The sequence below is a fragment of the Mesocricetus auratus genome, unplaced genomic scaffold (assembly GCF_017639785.1).
Source record: "Mesocricetus auratus isolate SY011 unplaced genomic scaffold, BCM_Maur_2.0 Super-Scaffold_100007, whole genome shotgun sequence".
In the NCBI taxonomy this organism is placed as follows: Eukaryota; Metazoa; Chordata; class Mammalia; order Rodentia; family Cricetidae; genus Mesocricetus; species Mesocricetus auratus.
In genome coordinates this window covers 34,604,435-34,622,217 of record NW_024429191.1, presented here as the reverse complement: position 1 = coordinate 34,622,217, position 17,783 = coordinate 34,604,435, and the positions used below count along the sequence as shown (strand labels likewise).

Below are 17,783 nucleotides of genomic sequence, written 5' to 3'. Positions count from 1 at the left end.
GGTAGTGTGTGGGAAGAGTATTCCATTTAGTAGACTTTAAACCCAGATCTCTCAATCTTTCTTTCCTTCTCCTCCTTCTCTTCCTTCTCCTCCCCTCACCCTTCTTCTTCTTCTTCTTCTTTCTCCAGGGATTTTTCTGCATATCCCTGGCTGATCTGGAACTCTCTATGTAGACTGGGCTGGCCCTAATCTCACAAAGATTTGCCTGCCTCTGTTTCTCCACTGCTGAGATATTAATGATGTGCACCATGTTCAGTCCCAGCTCTTCTTCTTCCTTGATATATAATCTTGACCAAATTTTTACTCCCTATCTGGGCCTCAGTTTCCCCGTTTGTCACCTCTGGCCTGCTTTGCTGTGATTGTGAGTCTAAACCCTGCCCCGTCATGCAGACCTGTCAGCTGAGGGTGCCCACTGTTAGAGCCTCCTGTTCTAGAACAGGGCTGGCCCTCATAGGCAGTTTGCAGAGTGAATGAACTAGAGAATGGAGCTAAGCCCCTAAAACCATGAGGAAGTAGAGAGCAGAAGTGTATCCCTCAAACCTCTAACCTTTAATGTGAAGATTGCAGGACAGGATTGCAGGACTGTCGGGATCAGGTTAAGGCCAACTGTAGGATATCCCACTTACAGACTGTGAGGTGACTAGTTGGAACTCAGGTTGAAGGAATTGGGAGAAGCTGATAAATTTCCACTGTCTTTGGAAGCATTGTATATGGCTGCATGCCAGAAATAAGAGGTTGTTTTAGTAAAGTTGAGAAGTTCTACATCACTTCCTGCCTCTATCCCCCCACACCCTGGTGTCCAACTCAGCATCTCCCACCTCATACTGACAACCCTATCCTCTTTCACCTGGGTTGTCTGTCAACAGCCTTTCCATAGCACCCATCAGAGGATGGGTAGGGTGATGTTTATTCAGAGAGAGAGAGAGAGAGAGAGAGAGAGAGAATACAGGTTCACATGCGCGCGCACGCGCGCGTGTGTGTGTGTGTGTGTGTATGTGTGTGTGTGTGTGTGTGTGTATACAGGTTCATGTGTGTGTGCGTTGTATATACATGTATAAATGCGCCCATGGACATGTGGGCAGGCACATAGAGGCCAGAGGTTGATGCTAATGTTCATCCTCTGTTGATCTCCACTTAACTGTTTGAGACAGTCTGTTAAGGAAACAGAAGGATCACTGATTCAGCTAGTTTGGCAGAAAACAAGCCCCAGACTCCTCTGCCTCTACCAAGTGCTGGGGTTTTGGGCACACTACACCATACGTGATTCTTTTGTGGGTATTGGAGATCTGAACTCAGGTTCTCATACTTGTAATGCAGGGATTTCACAGAGCCATCTCCCCAGCCCAGGTAGGGTGGTTACAAACCTCTCTGAGATCTGAGTATATTGGATTTTGTCACTTGCTATCCCCAGGAATGCTCGAGACTCTGGTACCTCTGGACCGAGAATTCACACCCTACTACTGGTTGACAGTACTGGCTGTGGACAGGGGCTCTGTTCCCCTCTCTGCTGTCACTGAAGTCTACATTGAGGTTACAGACATCAATGACAACATACCCTGCATGTCTCGACCGGTGTTCTACCCCTCTGTCCAGGAAGATGCTCCTTTGGGTACCTCTGTGCTTCAACTGGAGGCCTGGGACCCAGACTCCAGCTCTCAAGGGAAGCTGACCTTCAACCTCACCAGTGGGAACCACATGGGGTACTTCGCCATTCATCCACTCACAGGTGAGGCCCAGAAAGCTGGAAGGACAGGGATATATAAATCTACAAAGTGGTTCTTTGGAGGGCAGACTCAGAAAAGCATACTTTAACACAAGCATAGCATTCTCCTAAGTGCCAAAGTTGATATATTTTTCAACAATGCCTATCTCCACAAGAAAATGAGAATTCGTTGAAATCTTTCTTCCCTGGGATCCAGCAGGTGACCCAGAAGTCAAGCTGAGATTAGTTCAGTCCTTCAAATGCTCTCAAACTGACTCTTCCCCCAAGTCATAGCCATGGCCAGAGCTACTATTAGCTTTTGTTCTATTTTCTTTGTGTTGCTGTGGTAAAAACATTCTAATCAGAAGTAACTTAGGGGAGAAAAGGGCTTATTCAATAAATAGATATTATTGGCTTATACTTCCAGGTACAGTCTATCACTGAGGGAAGTCAGGTAGGGACCCAAGGCAGAAGCCATGGAGGAATGCTGCCTACTGGCTGACTGGCTGGCTGACTCACAGACTCATGCTTAGCTACTTTCTTATGCAGACCAGGACTGTCTGCCTAGGGAATGGTGCCACCTGCAGTGGGCTGGATTTCGTGCATCAATTAACCATCAAGCCAGCCTTCCCCAGACATGCACATAGCCAATTTGATTTAGGCAATTCTTCAGTTGAAGCTTTTTTTCCCAAATGACTCTAAGCTGTGCCAAGTCAACAACTAAAGCTAACTATGACAGCTCTTATTGCAGACAAGTCTAAGATCTGCCCATGAAACAGTAACAATTGTGTTCCCACCTAGACCCCACAGCCTTCTCACAGGTCAAGGAAGATGGTTCAGAGGAATCCAGGGTCTCCCTGTTGCAGGAATGGGCCAGGGAGAGCCCTCCGAAGATATTTGGTTTGACTCATACAAACTTTGGGCACACATTTGCCAAGTTGTAGTCCATATTGGCAAATTCCACAGAACATTCCAGATCTCTGGATGTTCTTCAAAAACAGCATGCTCTGACAAAATCTCCCCACATTCCCAGAGGGCCGTATACCAGAGGCTGACAGCAGATCGTATGCACATTCTTTGGCCCCCACAGACCCTTCCCCCACCTCTGTTGTCTTAGTTCCAGTCTATTTCCTCTAGTTATGTCACCTGCCACTCTTGTTCTACAGAGTGTGAGACATGCTAAGGGCCTACTGTAGGGAAAGCTGACATTTCCATGTGACCCTATCTTTCCTACGCAAAATGTTCTCTTGCCCCAGAATAACAGACTGTAGAGGGGAAAGGAGGGTTGCTTATAGGCTTTCCTATAACAGTAGGTAGGGAATGCCAAGAGTCTTTGACACTGAAGACTAGTGAGAGCCTTTTGGGTTAACCTTTGACCTCAGGCTGTAGCTACATTCTCTCTCTTTGAGCTGAGGGAGATTTTCTTTTAGAAAATAAGTCTAAGCAAGTTCACCCCTCAGGCTCACCCCATGTCCCCAATGTCCTGCCCCCACCTCTCTACCCCACACTCCTCTTTTCAGAAGAGGGAGGGGATCCCTCACCTGAGGCATTAACTCCTCAGCTTCTCCCAATCCTTCTTCTATTTACTGTCAACAGTCCTCTGGCAGCAGGCCTGGCAAGATGCCCTTGCAGGCAGGAGCGCTCCAGGCTTTCCCGCAGCCAGGCAGAAGAAATCGTGGCTATTGTGAAGTCTCCCTTTTAACACGATAACTGTACCCGCCATCAGTCCCTAGGCCACCTTCTTCACGGAAGCCATCATATCATCCACATCTCCACCACAGAAGCCTGGAAGTCTTCTCTGTGTCCATGAGATGAAGTCAGGGTTCCCTGTGCCCCACAAACTGGCGCCTAAACTGGCCCGCCTGACCTCTCTGGTTTCACCTTACCCCTCTCACGGCACCCCTTTTGGCTCTAGTCACATGGCTATCAACATGAAGACCACAACTCTCATCTTAAAGGAAATAATTGATAGTTTATTCTGGAGCCATTCTGAGTGGCCATGGCCTGGGAGCACAGATTTAGGTCACCCCAGTCAAACTCCACATTCCAATGCGGATGCAGTTTCACAGGGCTTTTTATAGTTTTACAGAACAAAGAGAGCCATAAATCTAGGCAACTATAAACTATATTGTGGGCACACCAGAGAGGCAGATACATCGAGATGGGGGAACTTTTATAGACCCAAGATGCTGTCTGACGACATTCTTAGCTCTTGGATTGGCGGAAGCTAGTGTTTTGCTAAGTTAATAGCTTCTAAGAGGTTTTTATTTATTATCACAAGGTGTTATAGTTCAGCTACATAGTGAGGCAAGAAATGGCTGTTCCAGAAGCTAAAACCTGCCCCAGATAAAGTAATTCACCTGTGAACCTACCAAATTCCAGTCTCCCCACAGGACTGAAATTCCAATTGTCCATCGGTCTCTGCAGACAGACTCTTTCCAGGAGATTTTTGTTGTTATTCACACCCAAACATAGCTTCTTTGGGAATTCTCGCTCATAGCTGCTTTAGACCGTAGAGGCTCTTAACATGGGGTTTGGAACAGGCTGCTGTCCCAATCAGGAGTCACTACCCCCTTTCTCACTGTATAGCTCTTGTTGGTCTGGAACTTGCTAAATAGACCAAGCTGGCCTTGAACTCACAGAGATCTGCCTGTTCCGGGGTTAAAAGCTTGGCGACATGTCAGGCTTCCCCCTCTCTTTTTGTCTGTGTGTGGCCTCTAGTCTCCCACAGAGCCCAACCAGCTATATTTCCTAATAGTGTAACATAACCACTAGCGTTGCTAATGTACCACATGGCCCACTGTATTCATTCAAGTGATTTGTTCCACTAATTCTCCATGCCCACTGGACTTCCACAGATCCCTGAAAAGGAAAGCTGGCTGCTTTTGCCTGCCTTAGTGTTTTTAGTACCTGACAGTAGAGTACAGTAGAAGCTCAATTAGTAATTGTTAAGTGGATGAATGAGTTCTTGTTTGTGGTCCATACACTTACCCAGCAAATGCTTAAAAGAGGTTACCCTGTGAAGCCTTAAAGCTGTAAAGAGATGTAAAGAGAAATGTGATTTTGTTCTATAACTTGGGGAAGTCAGTCCATTGGGACCATAAACATTTAGGGATAAATACTGTAGGAGCAGCACAAAAGAGTAAAGTGTATGCAGTTAGACAGGTGCTGTGGGCGCTCAGGGGAGGGAAAAGGCTGCTGGGTGTAGCCAAACTGTAGAAGGGAGTAGAGATAAGCAGCAGTCTCAGAGGACTGGGGAGGGTGACCCGAGAACCTCCAGGTGGGAGGAAGATGAGGATAGAGGCCATGGTCTGCAGATAGCCCATTTCCACCATGTGATACTGGTGAGGTCTTGGGAAGTTTCTGGGCTGCTGTCTTAGACCATTGCACGTTGCTATAACTGAGTACCACAGGCTGGATAACTGATAAAGAACACAGGTTCATTTAGCCTGTGGTTCTGGCAGCTGAGAAATTCAGGAGCATGGTGCTGCCATCTTGTGGGGGCATCTTGCTGCGTGACATCCTAGTGGAGGGCATCATCTAGCAAAACAGAGTGTGTTAGGTCAAGTCTCTCCTCTTTCTAAAAAGCCACTAAGACCCTATAGGGACCCCACTCTCATGACTTCACCTAACCCTAGTTACCTCCTGAAAGTCCATATACAAATCCCATTCAGCTATGGATAGGGACTGGGTGTGGTGTCACATGCCCTTAATCCCAGCATTCAGGAGGCTGAGGCAGGACCCATCGTTCCTGCCTCATGGTGAAAGTGGACTTAGGTGGGAACTTCAGTTAGCAAATTCTCTGTTCATGTCTGCCATCTCATCACCATCCCTTCTATTTCTCCAGAGCTCTAAAATTTCCCAAAAGCACCAGGACTTCTACCTGAGAGTTGTGTGTGATATTGAGCCTAACCTAGTAACAAGGCCCTAGGAGCCCCTTGTTCATATCTCTCTCCATCCATCCCTTCCCAGGTGTCCTGTCCACTGCCAGACAGCTGGACCGAGAGAACAAAGATGAGCATGTCCTGGAGGTAAGTGGCGGGGAGGCGAGGCACTGCCTTTGGGAACACCAGAAGACTGAGCTGTAGGCAGCCAGCTTCATGTAGACAGCCAGCTTCATGTAGGCAGCCCGCTTCATGTAGACAGCCCGCTTCATGGTTCCAGTGTGCTGGCTGGGGCTGGGGTGTAAGGCTGAGGTGGGACAGGATGACCTATTTCAGTTGAGTCTCTCTGTGGCTTAGGTCTTCACTAGCTCTTCTGTGCCGAGGAGGGAAGGGATCCGAAACCACATCCAGGCAGGGCAGGAAGTCTCGGTTAACCAGTAATGCCTGAAGGAAGTGTGGGGAGTGGGAGTGCGAGCTTGTTTCTAGCCCATCCCTCCTGGCTTGGGGAGAGCAAACCACTTAATGGTCCTTTACTACGATCCACGTGGGGCCAGGATAAGTGTTTTTGTCTCCTGGATCTGTGTTGGATTTGCCTTGGGCATTGCTGGAACTGGTGTAGCAAAAGGAGCATCTGACATTGTTCTCACAGATGACAGCTTTACCAGCATTGTTAAAACAGCTATGTGGGGACAAAATGTCTATGACAACATCTCAAAATTCCTTCAGCTCAGCTTCCTGTTGACGTAGTAGCAGTGATTGTTCTTTGTGAAGGCTTGGCTTTCACAATAGATTCTATCAATGATTTCTTCTGGTTCTCTCCGGTTCCTTTCTGTTCTTGCTGTTCCAAAGGCAGATTACTGCAGTAACAGCAATCAGCTTTAGCAGCGTGGTAGCTCTAGGCACTGCCTCCAGTGGCATCACAGGAGCTCACGCACCGTTCTGTCTACAGGTGACTGTGCTGGATAACGGGGAGCCCCCACTAAAGTCCACCTCAAGAGTGGTGGTACGCATCTTGGATGTCAACGACAACCCACCCATTTTCTCCCACAAGCTCTTCAATGTCCGCCTTCCTGAGAGATTGAACCCCTTGCCCTCAGGGCCTGTGTACAGGCTGGTGGCTTCAGACCCAGATGAAGGTCTCAATGGCAGTATCACCTACAGCATTGAGGAGAGTGACGAGGAGGGCTTCAGAATTGACCCCGTCACAGGGGTTGTGTCTTCCAGCAGCACTTTTGCAGCAGGAGAGTACAATATCCTAACGGTGAGTGGCCGAGGGTTTGCAGAATGGAGAAGCGGCTAGTGATTTTTCTTCTTTCTTTCTTTCTCTCTTCCTTCCTTCCTTCCTTCCTTCCTTCCTTTCTTTCTTTTCTTCCTTCCCTCCCCCCCGCCCTCCCTCCCACCCTCATTCCTTCCTTCCTTCCTTCTGTCTTCCTTTTTTTTTTCTTTTTTGCCTGCTTTAGCTAAGGAGGTGAGGATGGGTCAGTCTCACTCCTGAGAGACACTCACAGCCTGATCTGCTGGACCAGCATTAATACAGTCCTGAGAGCTGTGCCCCTAAAGGCTGTCACTAAACTCCACTTGTGTGTGTGTGTGTGTGTGTGTGTGTGTGTGCATGCACGAGAAACACACACACACATGCTCTTGTGGAGTTAGTACTCATTTTTGTGTGTATGCGCATGCATTATCACTACTCATTTATTTGTTTGTTTGTTTTGGGGGGTTTTCTAGACAGGGTTTCTCTGTGTAGTTTTGTAGACCAGGCTAGTCTCGAACTCACAGAGATCCACCTGCCTCGAATTATCACTCTTCAGCTACCATCTTGTCTTTTTTCTTATTTATTTATTTGTTTGTTTGTTTGTTTATCGAGACAGGGTCTCTCACTGACCCAGAACCCATTAAGTAGGCTAGTGTGGCTGGTCACTGAGGCTGTAACACAGCACTGGGGTTTCAAACAGTCACCACCATACCCAGATTATTTATTTTTAAACTGGATTCACATACTTGCAAGGCAGGCACTTTACTGACTGAGTGGTCTCCCCTGCTCCTAGACTCTACCTCTTAGTAAAAGTGTAATTATTAATTTATTATGTCTATGGGTGTTTTGCCTACGTGTGTGTGTGTGTGTGTGTGTGTGTGTGTGTGTGTGTGTACCACTTTCATGCCTGGTATCCACAGAGGCCATAGAGGACACTGGATCCCCTGGACCTGGAGTTACAGCTGGTTGTGAGCCTCCATGTGGTGCTGGGAATTGAAACCTGGTCCTCTGGAAGAGCAGTCAGTGCTTTAACTTCTGACCCATCTTCCCCTACCCTTAGACTCTACCTCTTGAGAAAGACCCCTACACCTCAGCACCACTTCATTAGGGACAGAACTTGCAGTACACGAAGCTTTGAGGGATACATGTAAGTCATCCATCTCTAGTCCCTAGCAGGCTGAAACGGGAGAGGAAGAACATGGAGGGTAGCTGGAGAATTTTTGTGAGGTGCAGAGGAGGGAGACCACTAGTAACATGAGGGGAGTGTCCCCTTCCTTTCCTTTCCTTAGGGAACCAGGGAGTTCCCACTGTCATCCTAGGGACAGAATTGCATACTGTGCGTTTTTCTCTTTGAGGGCAATAAAGTCCCTTGACATCCTCTGTTATTATAGGTTACAAGTTAGCAAAATTAATTGTTGTCTCAGGATCAAGATACATCTGTTAGTTGTTTTTTAATATTTATTTTGTTTTTAATTATAAAAATTATTTTTAGACAAGGTCTTACTATGTAGCCTTGGCTAACCTGGAGCTCACTAAGTAGACTAGGCTGGCCTGGAACTCACAGAGATCCACATGCCTCTTCCTCCTAAGTGCTGGAATTAAAGGCAGGATCCATCTTCTCAGGTCTAAATTTATTATTCTTTTTCCTAAGTATGTGAACATGTGTGGGGTTGTGTGCACCTGAATGCAGGTCCCTGTGGAGGCTAGAGGCAGCTGATGTCTCTAGAGCTGGCATTACAGGTTACTGGGAACCACCTGACCTAGGTGCTGAGAACTGAACTCGGGCCCTCTGCAAGAACATCAGGTGCTCTTCACTGCTGACCCATGTCCCTATCCCCCAGTGCCTTGGTTTTCACCCAACTACAGCCATGTGGCATCTGTTACACAAGCTCTCTACCACTGAGCCGCCACATCCCCAGACCCCCCAAATCATTTTAAAATCCTGAACCATTTAAGCTGAAAACAACCTGTCTGATACCACACCCTTGGGGCCGCAGATTGGAGGACCAGTTGGCCCCTCCACGGAGTAAGTCCTCATTCTGAACCTGTGGCTGTACGTTTCCCTCACCCTGGATTTTATTCACATCTAACCCAGTAAGTTCCAGTCGTTCCTGCATAAGCACGCTCTAACCTTGAGAAGCTAGAGGAGAGCCGAGGCAAAAGCTTCTGAGAATCGTGAGCAAAAGCAAAGGAATTGTCTCTGAGAATTGCGGCTGGGAGAAGGGCAGCAGCTTCTGTCTGGAGACGCTGACCTGGACTCCTTTCCCTTCTTCAGACAAGTCATTTCAGTCTAGAGAGAAATTGAGGCTAAGATGCTGTGTGTCAAAAGGCAGGTCATGAGTTCTCACACCACACCACTAAACTGAGCCCAACCTTGTTGCTGGTGGGCCACATGACTCAGGGTTTGAATTCACGGAGTCCTAGTTGCTTACAAAGGGAGATAATTGTTGTCTGTAGGTCCCCCAAGGAGCTGAGAAAAGGAGATTCAGGTGGGGGCCAAGGAAAGATATAGTCCCCAGAGATGTGCCCCTCGTGATCTCCAGCTCAATCCACCCCACCTCTCACAGCTCCCGTCATTCCAAGCTTTATACCAAGAACCCAGCAAGTGACTGACCCATTGATTAGGCCAGCTCTCTTACAATCTAATATTTTCTGGAAATGCTGTCACAGACATGCCCAAGCGCATGCCTTACTACCCTTCTATGCACTGATCAATTGTATTAGTTACTCCTATTGCTGTGAGAAAATACCATGACCAAAGGCAACTTTAGGAAAAAGGGGTTTATTTTACCTTATGATTCCAGAGGGATAAAGTTCCTAATGTCTGGGAAGGCATGGCAGCAGGAGCAGGAAGAAAAAAAAAGTCATATGTCATCCACACACAGGAGAGAGACAGAGAGAGAGAGAGAGAGAGAGAGAGAGAGAGAGAGAGAGAGAGAGAGAGAGAGAGAGAGAGAGAGAGAGAGAACAATAAGTGAGGCAATGGTCCCACAACCTCCTCAAACAGTGCTGTCTACTGGGGATCAAATGTTCAAATATCCGAGCCAAAGGCAGATATTTCTCATTCAAACTGTCACACCAATCAAGGTGACAACCAGTATTAACCATTCCAGTGTTTGTTTTGTTTTTGTTTTTCCATTAACCAAGAGCTTCTAGAACATAAGCTAGATGTTTTTGCCTAGTAACTAACAGAGTTCCTTTCTATCATTGCCATTCAAGTGTGTGCCCAATGGATGAGTGAGCAAGTGGAAGGGCACTTCCATGGTGACTCAACTTGGCTTTTGGTGTCTTCTTAGATCAAGGCAACAGACAGTGGACAGCCAGCCCTCTCTGCCAGTGTCCGGCTACACATTGAATGGATTCCCCAGCCTCGGCCTTCCTCCATCCCACTGTCATTTGATGAGCTCCACTACAGCTTTACCGTCATGGAGACGGACCCTGTGAACCACATGGTGGGAGTCATCAGTGTAGAGGGGCGGCCTGGCCTCTTCTGGTTCCACATCTCAGGTGAGGACTGAGGAGAACAAATCTCTCTATTTTTATATTCCCCCTGGTGTAATATTCTCTCCCTCTCAAGGTCATGCTCCCTGACAGCTCCGCCTTTTGTTCTGAGTGGTGATCACCTCTTCTCTGGTTCTCTGGGACATTGTGTAGAGAGAACAACACATCTGCTAAGTCTCTTCCATTCTAGCCAAGACCTTAGGTGGACCATCTGTGATCCTGTGGGTGACCCTAGTTATTCCAAATGCCCAGGAGAAAGCACCAAGTCAGTGCAGAGCTGACTGTGTTGTCAGAACCCAAGGTTAACATGGGGTCATTCTCCCTCTGCTTGTCTCATTTGTGTGTCTGCATGAGCTTGAACCCAAGACCTTATTCTCTGTCAGTGATCCACAGCCTGACTGTGTCTACTCTCATTGTCATTCTAACTGGCTCCTAGGTCCAGGCTCTGATGAGTGGCTCTGCTCCAGCATTCCTTTCTGTCAAGGTTTTAGGGGTGTGTGTCTGTGTGTTTAAGGAAAAATAACACCTGCAAATGTGGAACCCTTTGGAAAATTGAGGAATGTTTAGGTTTTCTTTCTATGAACTTGCATATACATGGGCACACTCACAGCCGTCAATCTGCATATAAATGTAGAGGTGTTTTAGACTCTCTGACATCTGTCCAGAGACTTAAATTTTAAGATCACTGTTTCAGCACTTTCATGGACTATGAGTCCTGGTGCAGTGGGGTCCAGCTTCAGTCAGAGGCAGAGTAGGACACTCACTTGGCCCAAGATCTTTGACATCTTCTTTGTCTTGCTTCTTATTCTCAGCTCTTTCAATTGTTTGGGTTTTTACCCTTCAATATGTAATTAATGTATGAATCAAAATAACGTTTAGGAAACAATTGTGTGCAAAGAAAACAAATACCGCTGAAAGTTCTAAATCTAAATATAATCTACTGTTATCATTTTGATGTGTTTCTTTATGGACACACATAGGGCTATATTACAATATTACTTTATATTTTAGCTGTAATACATTGTGAACATAGTTTTATACAACTAAACAGAATTCTGTTTAGAAGACATTTAAGGAGTTTCATGCTGTTCTATAGTTTATTCATCTTATCTTTAGTATTTTAAAATTTATTCATTGAAACTTCACATCCTTTTAAAAATATTTTGTTTATTTTTGGCATTTTCTTGACCTTTTAAAAAAGGCTTCTAACTGATAATGATGTGGATGTGTGTGCACATATTTGTAGATGTGCCAGGTGAGTGTGGGTGCTTGGAGAAGTCATTTGACCTCTGAACTGTGGGATGAAGTTATGGACAGTTGTAAGGCATTCAACATGAGTGCTGGGACGTGAACTTGGGCCCTCTGGAAGAGCAGCAAGACCATTTAAGTGCTGAGCCATCTCTCCAGCCTTCCTGGCATTTCCTTCATGTTTAGTTGTTATCTAACCCTGACCTCATTTGTACCCTATCTTTCTGTTCCACCCCTTAAACCTTTCCATCTGGATTTTTTTAAAAATCAATTTCTTCCTGTTGGTCAGACTTGTTTTTACTTGTCTTTGTGTCTGTCACAGGCAGTTTGCACAGTCTAATATGAAGCTATGAAGTCTGACTTCATTGTCTCTGTGTCTTAATCCCCGTGTTAGTGACTTTCCTGTTGTGATAAAATATCAAGAGGTTATTTTAGCTCAGGGTGGCTTGGACCTGTGTGCTCAGGCAGACTGTCATGGCAGCAGGAATGTGTGGTGCAGGACTACTGTTCACTTTATGGTTCACCAGGAAGCAGAGGGTGAGACAATAAGTACTCAGGGGTTCCCTCAAGGACCAATCTCCTGAGCTTCCACACCCTCCCAAAAGAGTGGCACCATCTGAGGACCAGGCATTCAAGCCATGAGCCATGGGGCACACTATATGTTCAAGCCATAATGATCCCATAAAAAGAATAAATTCTATAGCCGCTTTTGTTTTTCCTACAGGACTCTTCAACCCCCACAGACCTGCTTTTCTCTAGATCATTTGATAATTGGACAGATAATGTAACATCTTTTTGGTGACCTAAGGAAATAGCTTTAGTCTTTCCAGATAGCTACTATTCCCAAATAGTGTTAGACTCTGTGGTTCAGCCTCTTCCTTGGATACCCACAGTCTTGCCAGCCAAAGTCAGCTAAGGGTACTCTAGATCTATGGCCAAATTTAGATTAGGCTACAGCTGCCTAAGTCGCTGATGTCATATCTGCTCCTTCCCTCCTCCAGATGGGGATAAAGACATGGACTTTGACATTGAGAAGACCACAGGCAGCATTGTCATAGCCAGGCCTCTTGATACAAGGAGAAAGTCAAGCTATAACTTGACTGTGGAGGTAACGGATGGGTTCCACACCATTGCCACCCAGGTGAGAGGCCTTAGTCAAGAACTCCTGGTTTGGGGGGAAATGAGAAGTGAACTTGGAATATGGCTATTGAAGGCTCTTGTTTGATGTGTGATTCCTCAAAAAAGTTTGAATCTGGTTTCTGGGTACCAGTCTTACTTGATACACATTCCACTTCTGTAGTTGTGGGAGAATTTCTCCCCATTCTACATCTCCATATATTCAGAGCATTTATGCAAATAAACAGATTTAATTAAAGACTGTCTGCCATAAAGGGCTACAGTGGGTATGAGGAATGACAGGTCATAGGGCTTTCAGCTTCCACTCTGACCATCGTAGAATAAAGTCATTTTGTATGCTGAGATTTTACACATTGTGAAGAAATGAAAAAAATGAATTGTTCTGTTTGGTTTTGTTTTTTGAAGCAGGGTCACTTCCTGTGGCTGTGATAAGATACCCTGACAAAAGCAACTTAAGAAAGATGGGGTTGAGTTGGCTCCCAGGTCCAGGTTATAGCTCTTCAGTGCAGGAACTTTGAAGCAGCTAGTCACATTCTATCCAAGTCAAGAGTAGGAAGCAATGAATTAACACATGAATGCCCGTGTTTACTTGCTTTCTCTACTATTATATAGTCCAGGATCCCTTGCCTAGGGCATGGTGCTATATTGGGTTGGTCTTCCTACCTCAAATGATATAATCAAGATAATCCCTCACAGACATGTCTACAAGACAACTTACTTAGTCTGGTCAGCACTTCCTTGAGACTCCCTTCCCGTGCCATTCTAGTTTGAGTCAAGTTGACAGTTAACACTAACCGTCACAGGGACTTTCTCTGAAGCCCAGGTTGATCTGAAATTCACCAAGTAGCACAAGATGGCCTCAAGCTCATGGTAATTCTGTTTCAGATTCCCATCTACTAGATTTACATGTGAGCACCACCATGTCCAGTTTAAATATAGGTATTTTTTTAATTAGTGGCAAGCTGGACATGGTGGTGCACACCTTTAATTCCAACATTCAAGAGGCAGAGGCAGAGGCAGGAAGATTTCTGAGTCTGAGGCCAGCCTGATATACAGAGACAGTTCCAGGACAGCCAGGGCTACACAGAGAAACTCTGTCTCAAAAAAAATCTACTAGGTACCAGGTATAGTGGCACACACCTTTAATTCCAGTACTTGGGAGGCAGAGGCAGGTGGATCTCTGTGAGTTTGAGGCCAAAGCAAGTTCCAGGACTGCTAGGACTGTTACACAGAGAAACCCTGTCTTAATAAACCAACCAACCAACCAACCAACCAATCAAACAAACAAAATCTACTAGGCAATTTGGTATCTGACGTCTTGTTATTTTGAAATCCCATCATACCTTCAATAGCTATTTACTGAATAGAATGGCAGCTGCTTGCCAGACACTGCCCACATGGATGGGCCAGTGAAGTCCCAGCAGGCACAATCCCTGTGTCCATGCAGCTCACAATCGGCTTCTTTGTCTCCTGTGCCCCTGTTCAGGTCCACATTTTTATGATTGCCAACATCAACTACCACCGGCCTCAGTTCCTGCAGGATCACTATGAAGTCAGGGTCCCCCAGGACACACAGCCTGGGGTTGAACTCCTCAGAGTCCAGGCCACAGATCAAGACAATGGCAAAGGTCTCATCTATACCATCCACAGCAGCCAGGACCCTGGAAGTGCCAGCCTCTTCCAGGTGGATCCGAGCAGTGGGGTGTTGGTGACAGTGGGGAGACTGGACCTTAACTCCCAGACTTCTCAGCACATTCTGATGGTTATGGTGAGTAAACACAGGAGCATATGAGGACTGGGATCTTAGTGGCTTTCTCCTTGCTGTAATGAGCTACCTTAACAAAAGCAACCTAAGAGAGAAAGTTCCAGAAGGTTCAGTCTGTCATGGCAAAGAAGACACGACAGCTGGCAGGAAAGACAGGCAAACAGAAGCAGGAGGCTGGCTAGTCACTTTGCATCTGCACTCAGGAAGCAGAGGGTGAACAGGAAGTGAGGCCAGGCTGTAAAGTTTCAAGACCCACCCTCAACAACCCACGTTCTCCACCACTTCACCTTCCCAGTCTAGTATTCAAATATTTGAGCCTGTGGGGTCATTTCACATTCAAACCGCAACGAACTTGCATGTAAGCAGAGTGGTGACATGCTGGTCCCTGATGATGTAGACATTCATAACATAACCCCTGGGACAGAGGGGAAATATTTCACAGCTGGCCAGAGACACTCTCTCTGAGGGATGCCTGGAGTGAAGATATAGGTAGAGAGGTTGGCTGGCCAGGACTCACCCCAAATAACTACAATGGATCTTTGCCCATTCTGTGATGTTATAACTGCCCTGTAGATTCATGTATTGTCAGACCTGGGAGGAACCCAGGGACGCTGTAGCCCAAGGCAAAGACAAGAATCAAGCAAGCAAACGTGTAGATAACATTTAAGGAAACTCCCTGTCTAGGTCAGACACCTAGCTTTCTGTGACTCTGAGAGTGAGGGTCTCCTTGAATTCTGCACCCTACATTTCCCACTTACCCCAGCTCTGACCCTGCCCATTCCTCTTACCTACACCTGAGGCCCACAGGGGATGAAGCATTTGCTAACTACCACACAGTTATTTTTGAGGAAGCTGGAGTACGGATTTCCCCTTCCGTCTCAGGGTCAGGATTCTTACATGCTAATTTATCATCCTCTGGGGATATTAATGTACATTGAAGGATCTGAGAATTCCTACCACCAAGAAAGTCCTGTGACTTCACTTAGTTCAGTGCCTCCCAAATCTACATGACCACAGAACATGTTAATGTGTTAGCGTCTTAAAGAACTCATAAGCTGGGTAGTGGTGGTGTATGCCTCTAATCTCAACATTCAGGAGGGAGAGGCAGGCAGATATCCATGAGTTCAAGGCCAGCCTGGTCTACAAAGTGAGTTCCAGGACAGCCAGGGCTGTTACACAGAGAAACCATGTCTTGAAAAACAACAAAAAAGAGCTCATAGTCTGAGACCTGCTGTGTTTCTACCTATTATATCTTTCTACTAATGTGGAAATATCTATAGAAACAGCTAAATCAAACAAGAAGTAACTGAGGCATCTATAAAAGCATGGACTGGAGAAAGATTTAAGGGACTCCACAGAAATTAGGTAGCCTGTTCATTCTGTCTCTTTGACCTGATTCTGATCCTACCTCCTTCGATTCTGTTTGCTGCTCATTTGGCCAAATGCTGTGTTAGGTCAGAGACCAAGAGATGCCCATCAAGAGGAACTTTGTGTGGGTGACCATTCATGTGGAGGATGGAAATCTCCACACGCCTCACTTCACTCAGATCCATTATGAGGCAAATGTTCCTGACACCACCACCCCTGGCACAGAGCTGCTGCAGGTCCGAGCTGTGGATGCTGACCGGGGAGCCAATGCTGAAGTCCATTATTCCTTCCTAAAAGGTGAGGGCCTGGCTCTGAGCCTAAGGGATGGGCAAGGGTCTGGGATAAGGGTCAGCAGTAGAGGCACAACTCTACAGATTACTCAAGTACTAGTTCTCTAAGTAGTTACAGATGACCATTCTAGAACATTCCATGTGTCAATGTTCTTCCAAAAATGGTAGTACAAATAGCAAAGGTGCTTTCAAGTTATGGTGAAATTTGTGAATAATATGATACAAGCCACCAGTGGCCATACAGAATGTGTTTATAGAGTCTGTAAATGTGTTAGAATGTAAGTATGTGAGAAGGGATATGAAAGTGCTTCATTAGGTTCATAGCATCATTTTAGGAGTAACTTTTATTTTCTGCTCGGGCCACATATTGACTTGGCATCTGTTGTGTGATTTTCTTCCTCTAAAATCTGGGAATATCACCTTTGTTATATTGAAAACCTAAGAATCCAAAGAAAAATGTATGTGTGTCATAAATTACACAATGTGCAAATGCCAGGGGTTTCACTGTCATTGAGAAGTATCAATCATTTGTTAATGTGAGGTATACTGTTCTTGTAGAGGATCCAAGTTTGGTTCTACCCACATTGGACTTCTCACCTATAATTCCAGCTGGAGAGAGAGGAGATCTGACAACCTCTTCTGGCCACAGTAGGCACTGCACTCACACTCACACACACACACACACAAAGTAAAAAAAGTCTTTAAAATAATCCATGTGATGTGACAAAGTAATAATATCCAGTATACTATAAATTGTTAGTGGTCATTTATAAGATAAAATGCATAATTAATGACACTTCAATCATTATTTTTCATGATGATATTTCATAGAAGTAAACACTATGGAAAGAGTAAGATGATCAAGACTTATTCCCCTCTCAGAGCATAATGCTGGCTCAGTGGATCTTTAAAAGTCAGAGATTTTTACACTCCCTTTTTGGGAGAAATAATTACCCACATATCAGAAGACCATTATAAAGAAGAATATGAATTATGACACATTCATTGTTTATTTTCTGAAATAAACTATTTATGAAATGTAATCACACAGTTTATCTCAGTTCATCTCATTGGCATCTCTCATGATGGAGATTTACTCTGCAGATAAAGATTAGTTTTAAGGGGCTGGTGAGATGGCTCAGTGGATAAGGATACCTGTCTTTAAACCAGATGACCTGAGTTTACTCCCTGGGACCCACAGGGTGGAAGGACAGAACTGATTGCCACAAGTCATCTTCTGACCTTCACCGCATGTGATGACCTTCAAGTGTCATGCATATGCAAAATGAATAAATGTAATAAGATGTTAAAATATTAGCTTTAAATATTCTTTGGATTATAGAAACCACTCATGTTCATTTTTGAAAGCACAGGAAATACAGGAATGTATGAAGAATATAAGGTGCAGCGCTGGATGCCAATACCAGAGATAACTGTCAGTGCACTTCCTGTCCATCTTTTCCCAGCATCTTTGGTAGTGCTGAGATTATAATGGGTCTATAATTTTGTGCTTTGACTTTTGTATCTCGACAGTATAATATGAGAAATAGCTAGATTTATATTTAGATAGCTGAGTACTTTTTATTTTGTTTATTTTTGAGACAGGGTCTCATGTAGCCCTGGCTGCTCTTAA

At 45.4% G+C, this 17,783-nt stretch overlaps 1 protein-coding gene across 4 annotated transcripts in view; it reads left to right on the top strand.

Moving 5' to 3' along the window:
* Fat2 (FAT atypical cadherin 2) overlaps positions 1–17,783 on the top strand; it is a 79,876-nt gene that overhangs the window by 30,009 nt on the left and 32,084 nt on the right. For all 4 annotated transcript variants that reach the window (XM_005067749.4, XM_040748681.1, XM_040748680.1 and 1 more), the window contains 7 exons: positions 1,412–1,726; positions 5,675–5,733; positions 6,536–6,847; positions 10,138–10,348; positions 12,592–12,731; positions 14,214–14,495; positions 15,947–16,157. In XM_005067749.4, the coding sequence (XP_005067806.1) occupies positions 1,412–1,726; positions 5,675–5,733; positions 6,536–6,847; positions 10,138–10,348; positions 12,592–12,731; positions 14,214–14,495; positions 15,947–16,157 (1,530 nt within the window). The remainder of the gene's footprint in view (positions 1–1,411; positions 1,727–5,674; positions 5,734–6,535; positions 6,848–10,137; positions 10,349–12,591; positions 12,732–14,213; positions 14,496–15,946; positions 16,158–17,783) is intronic.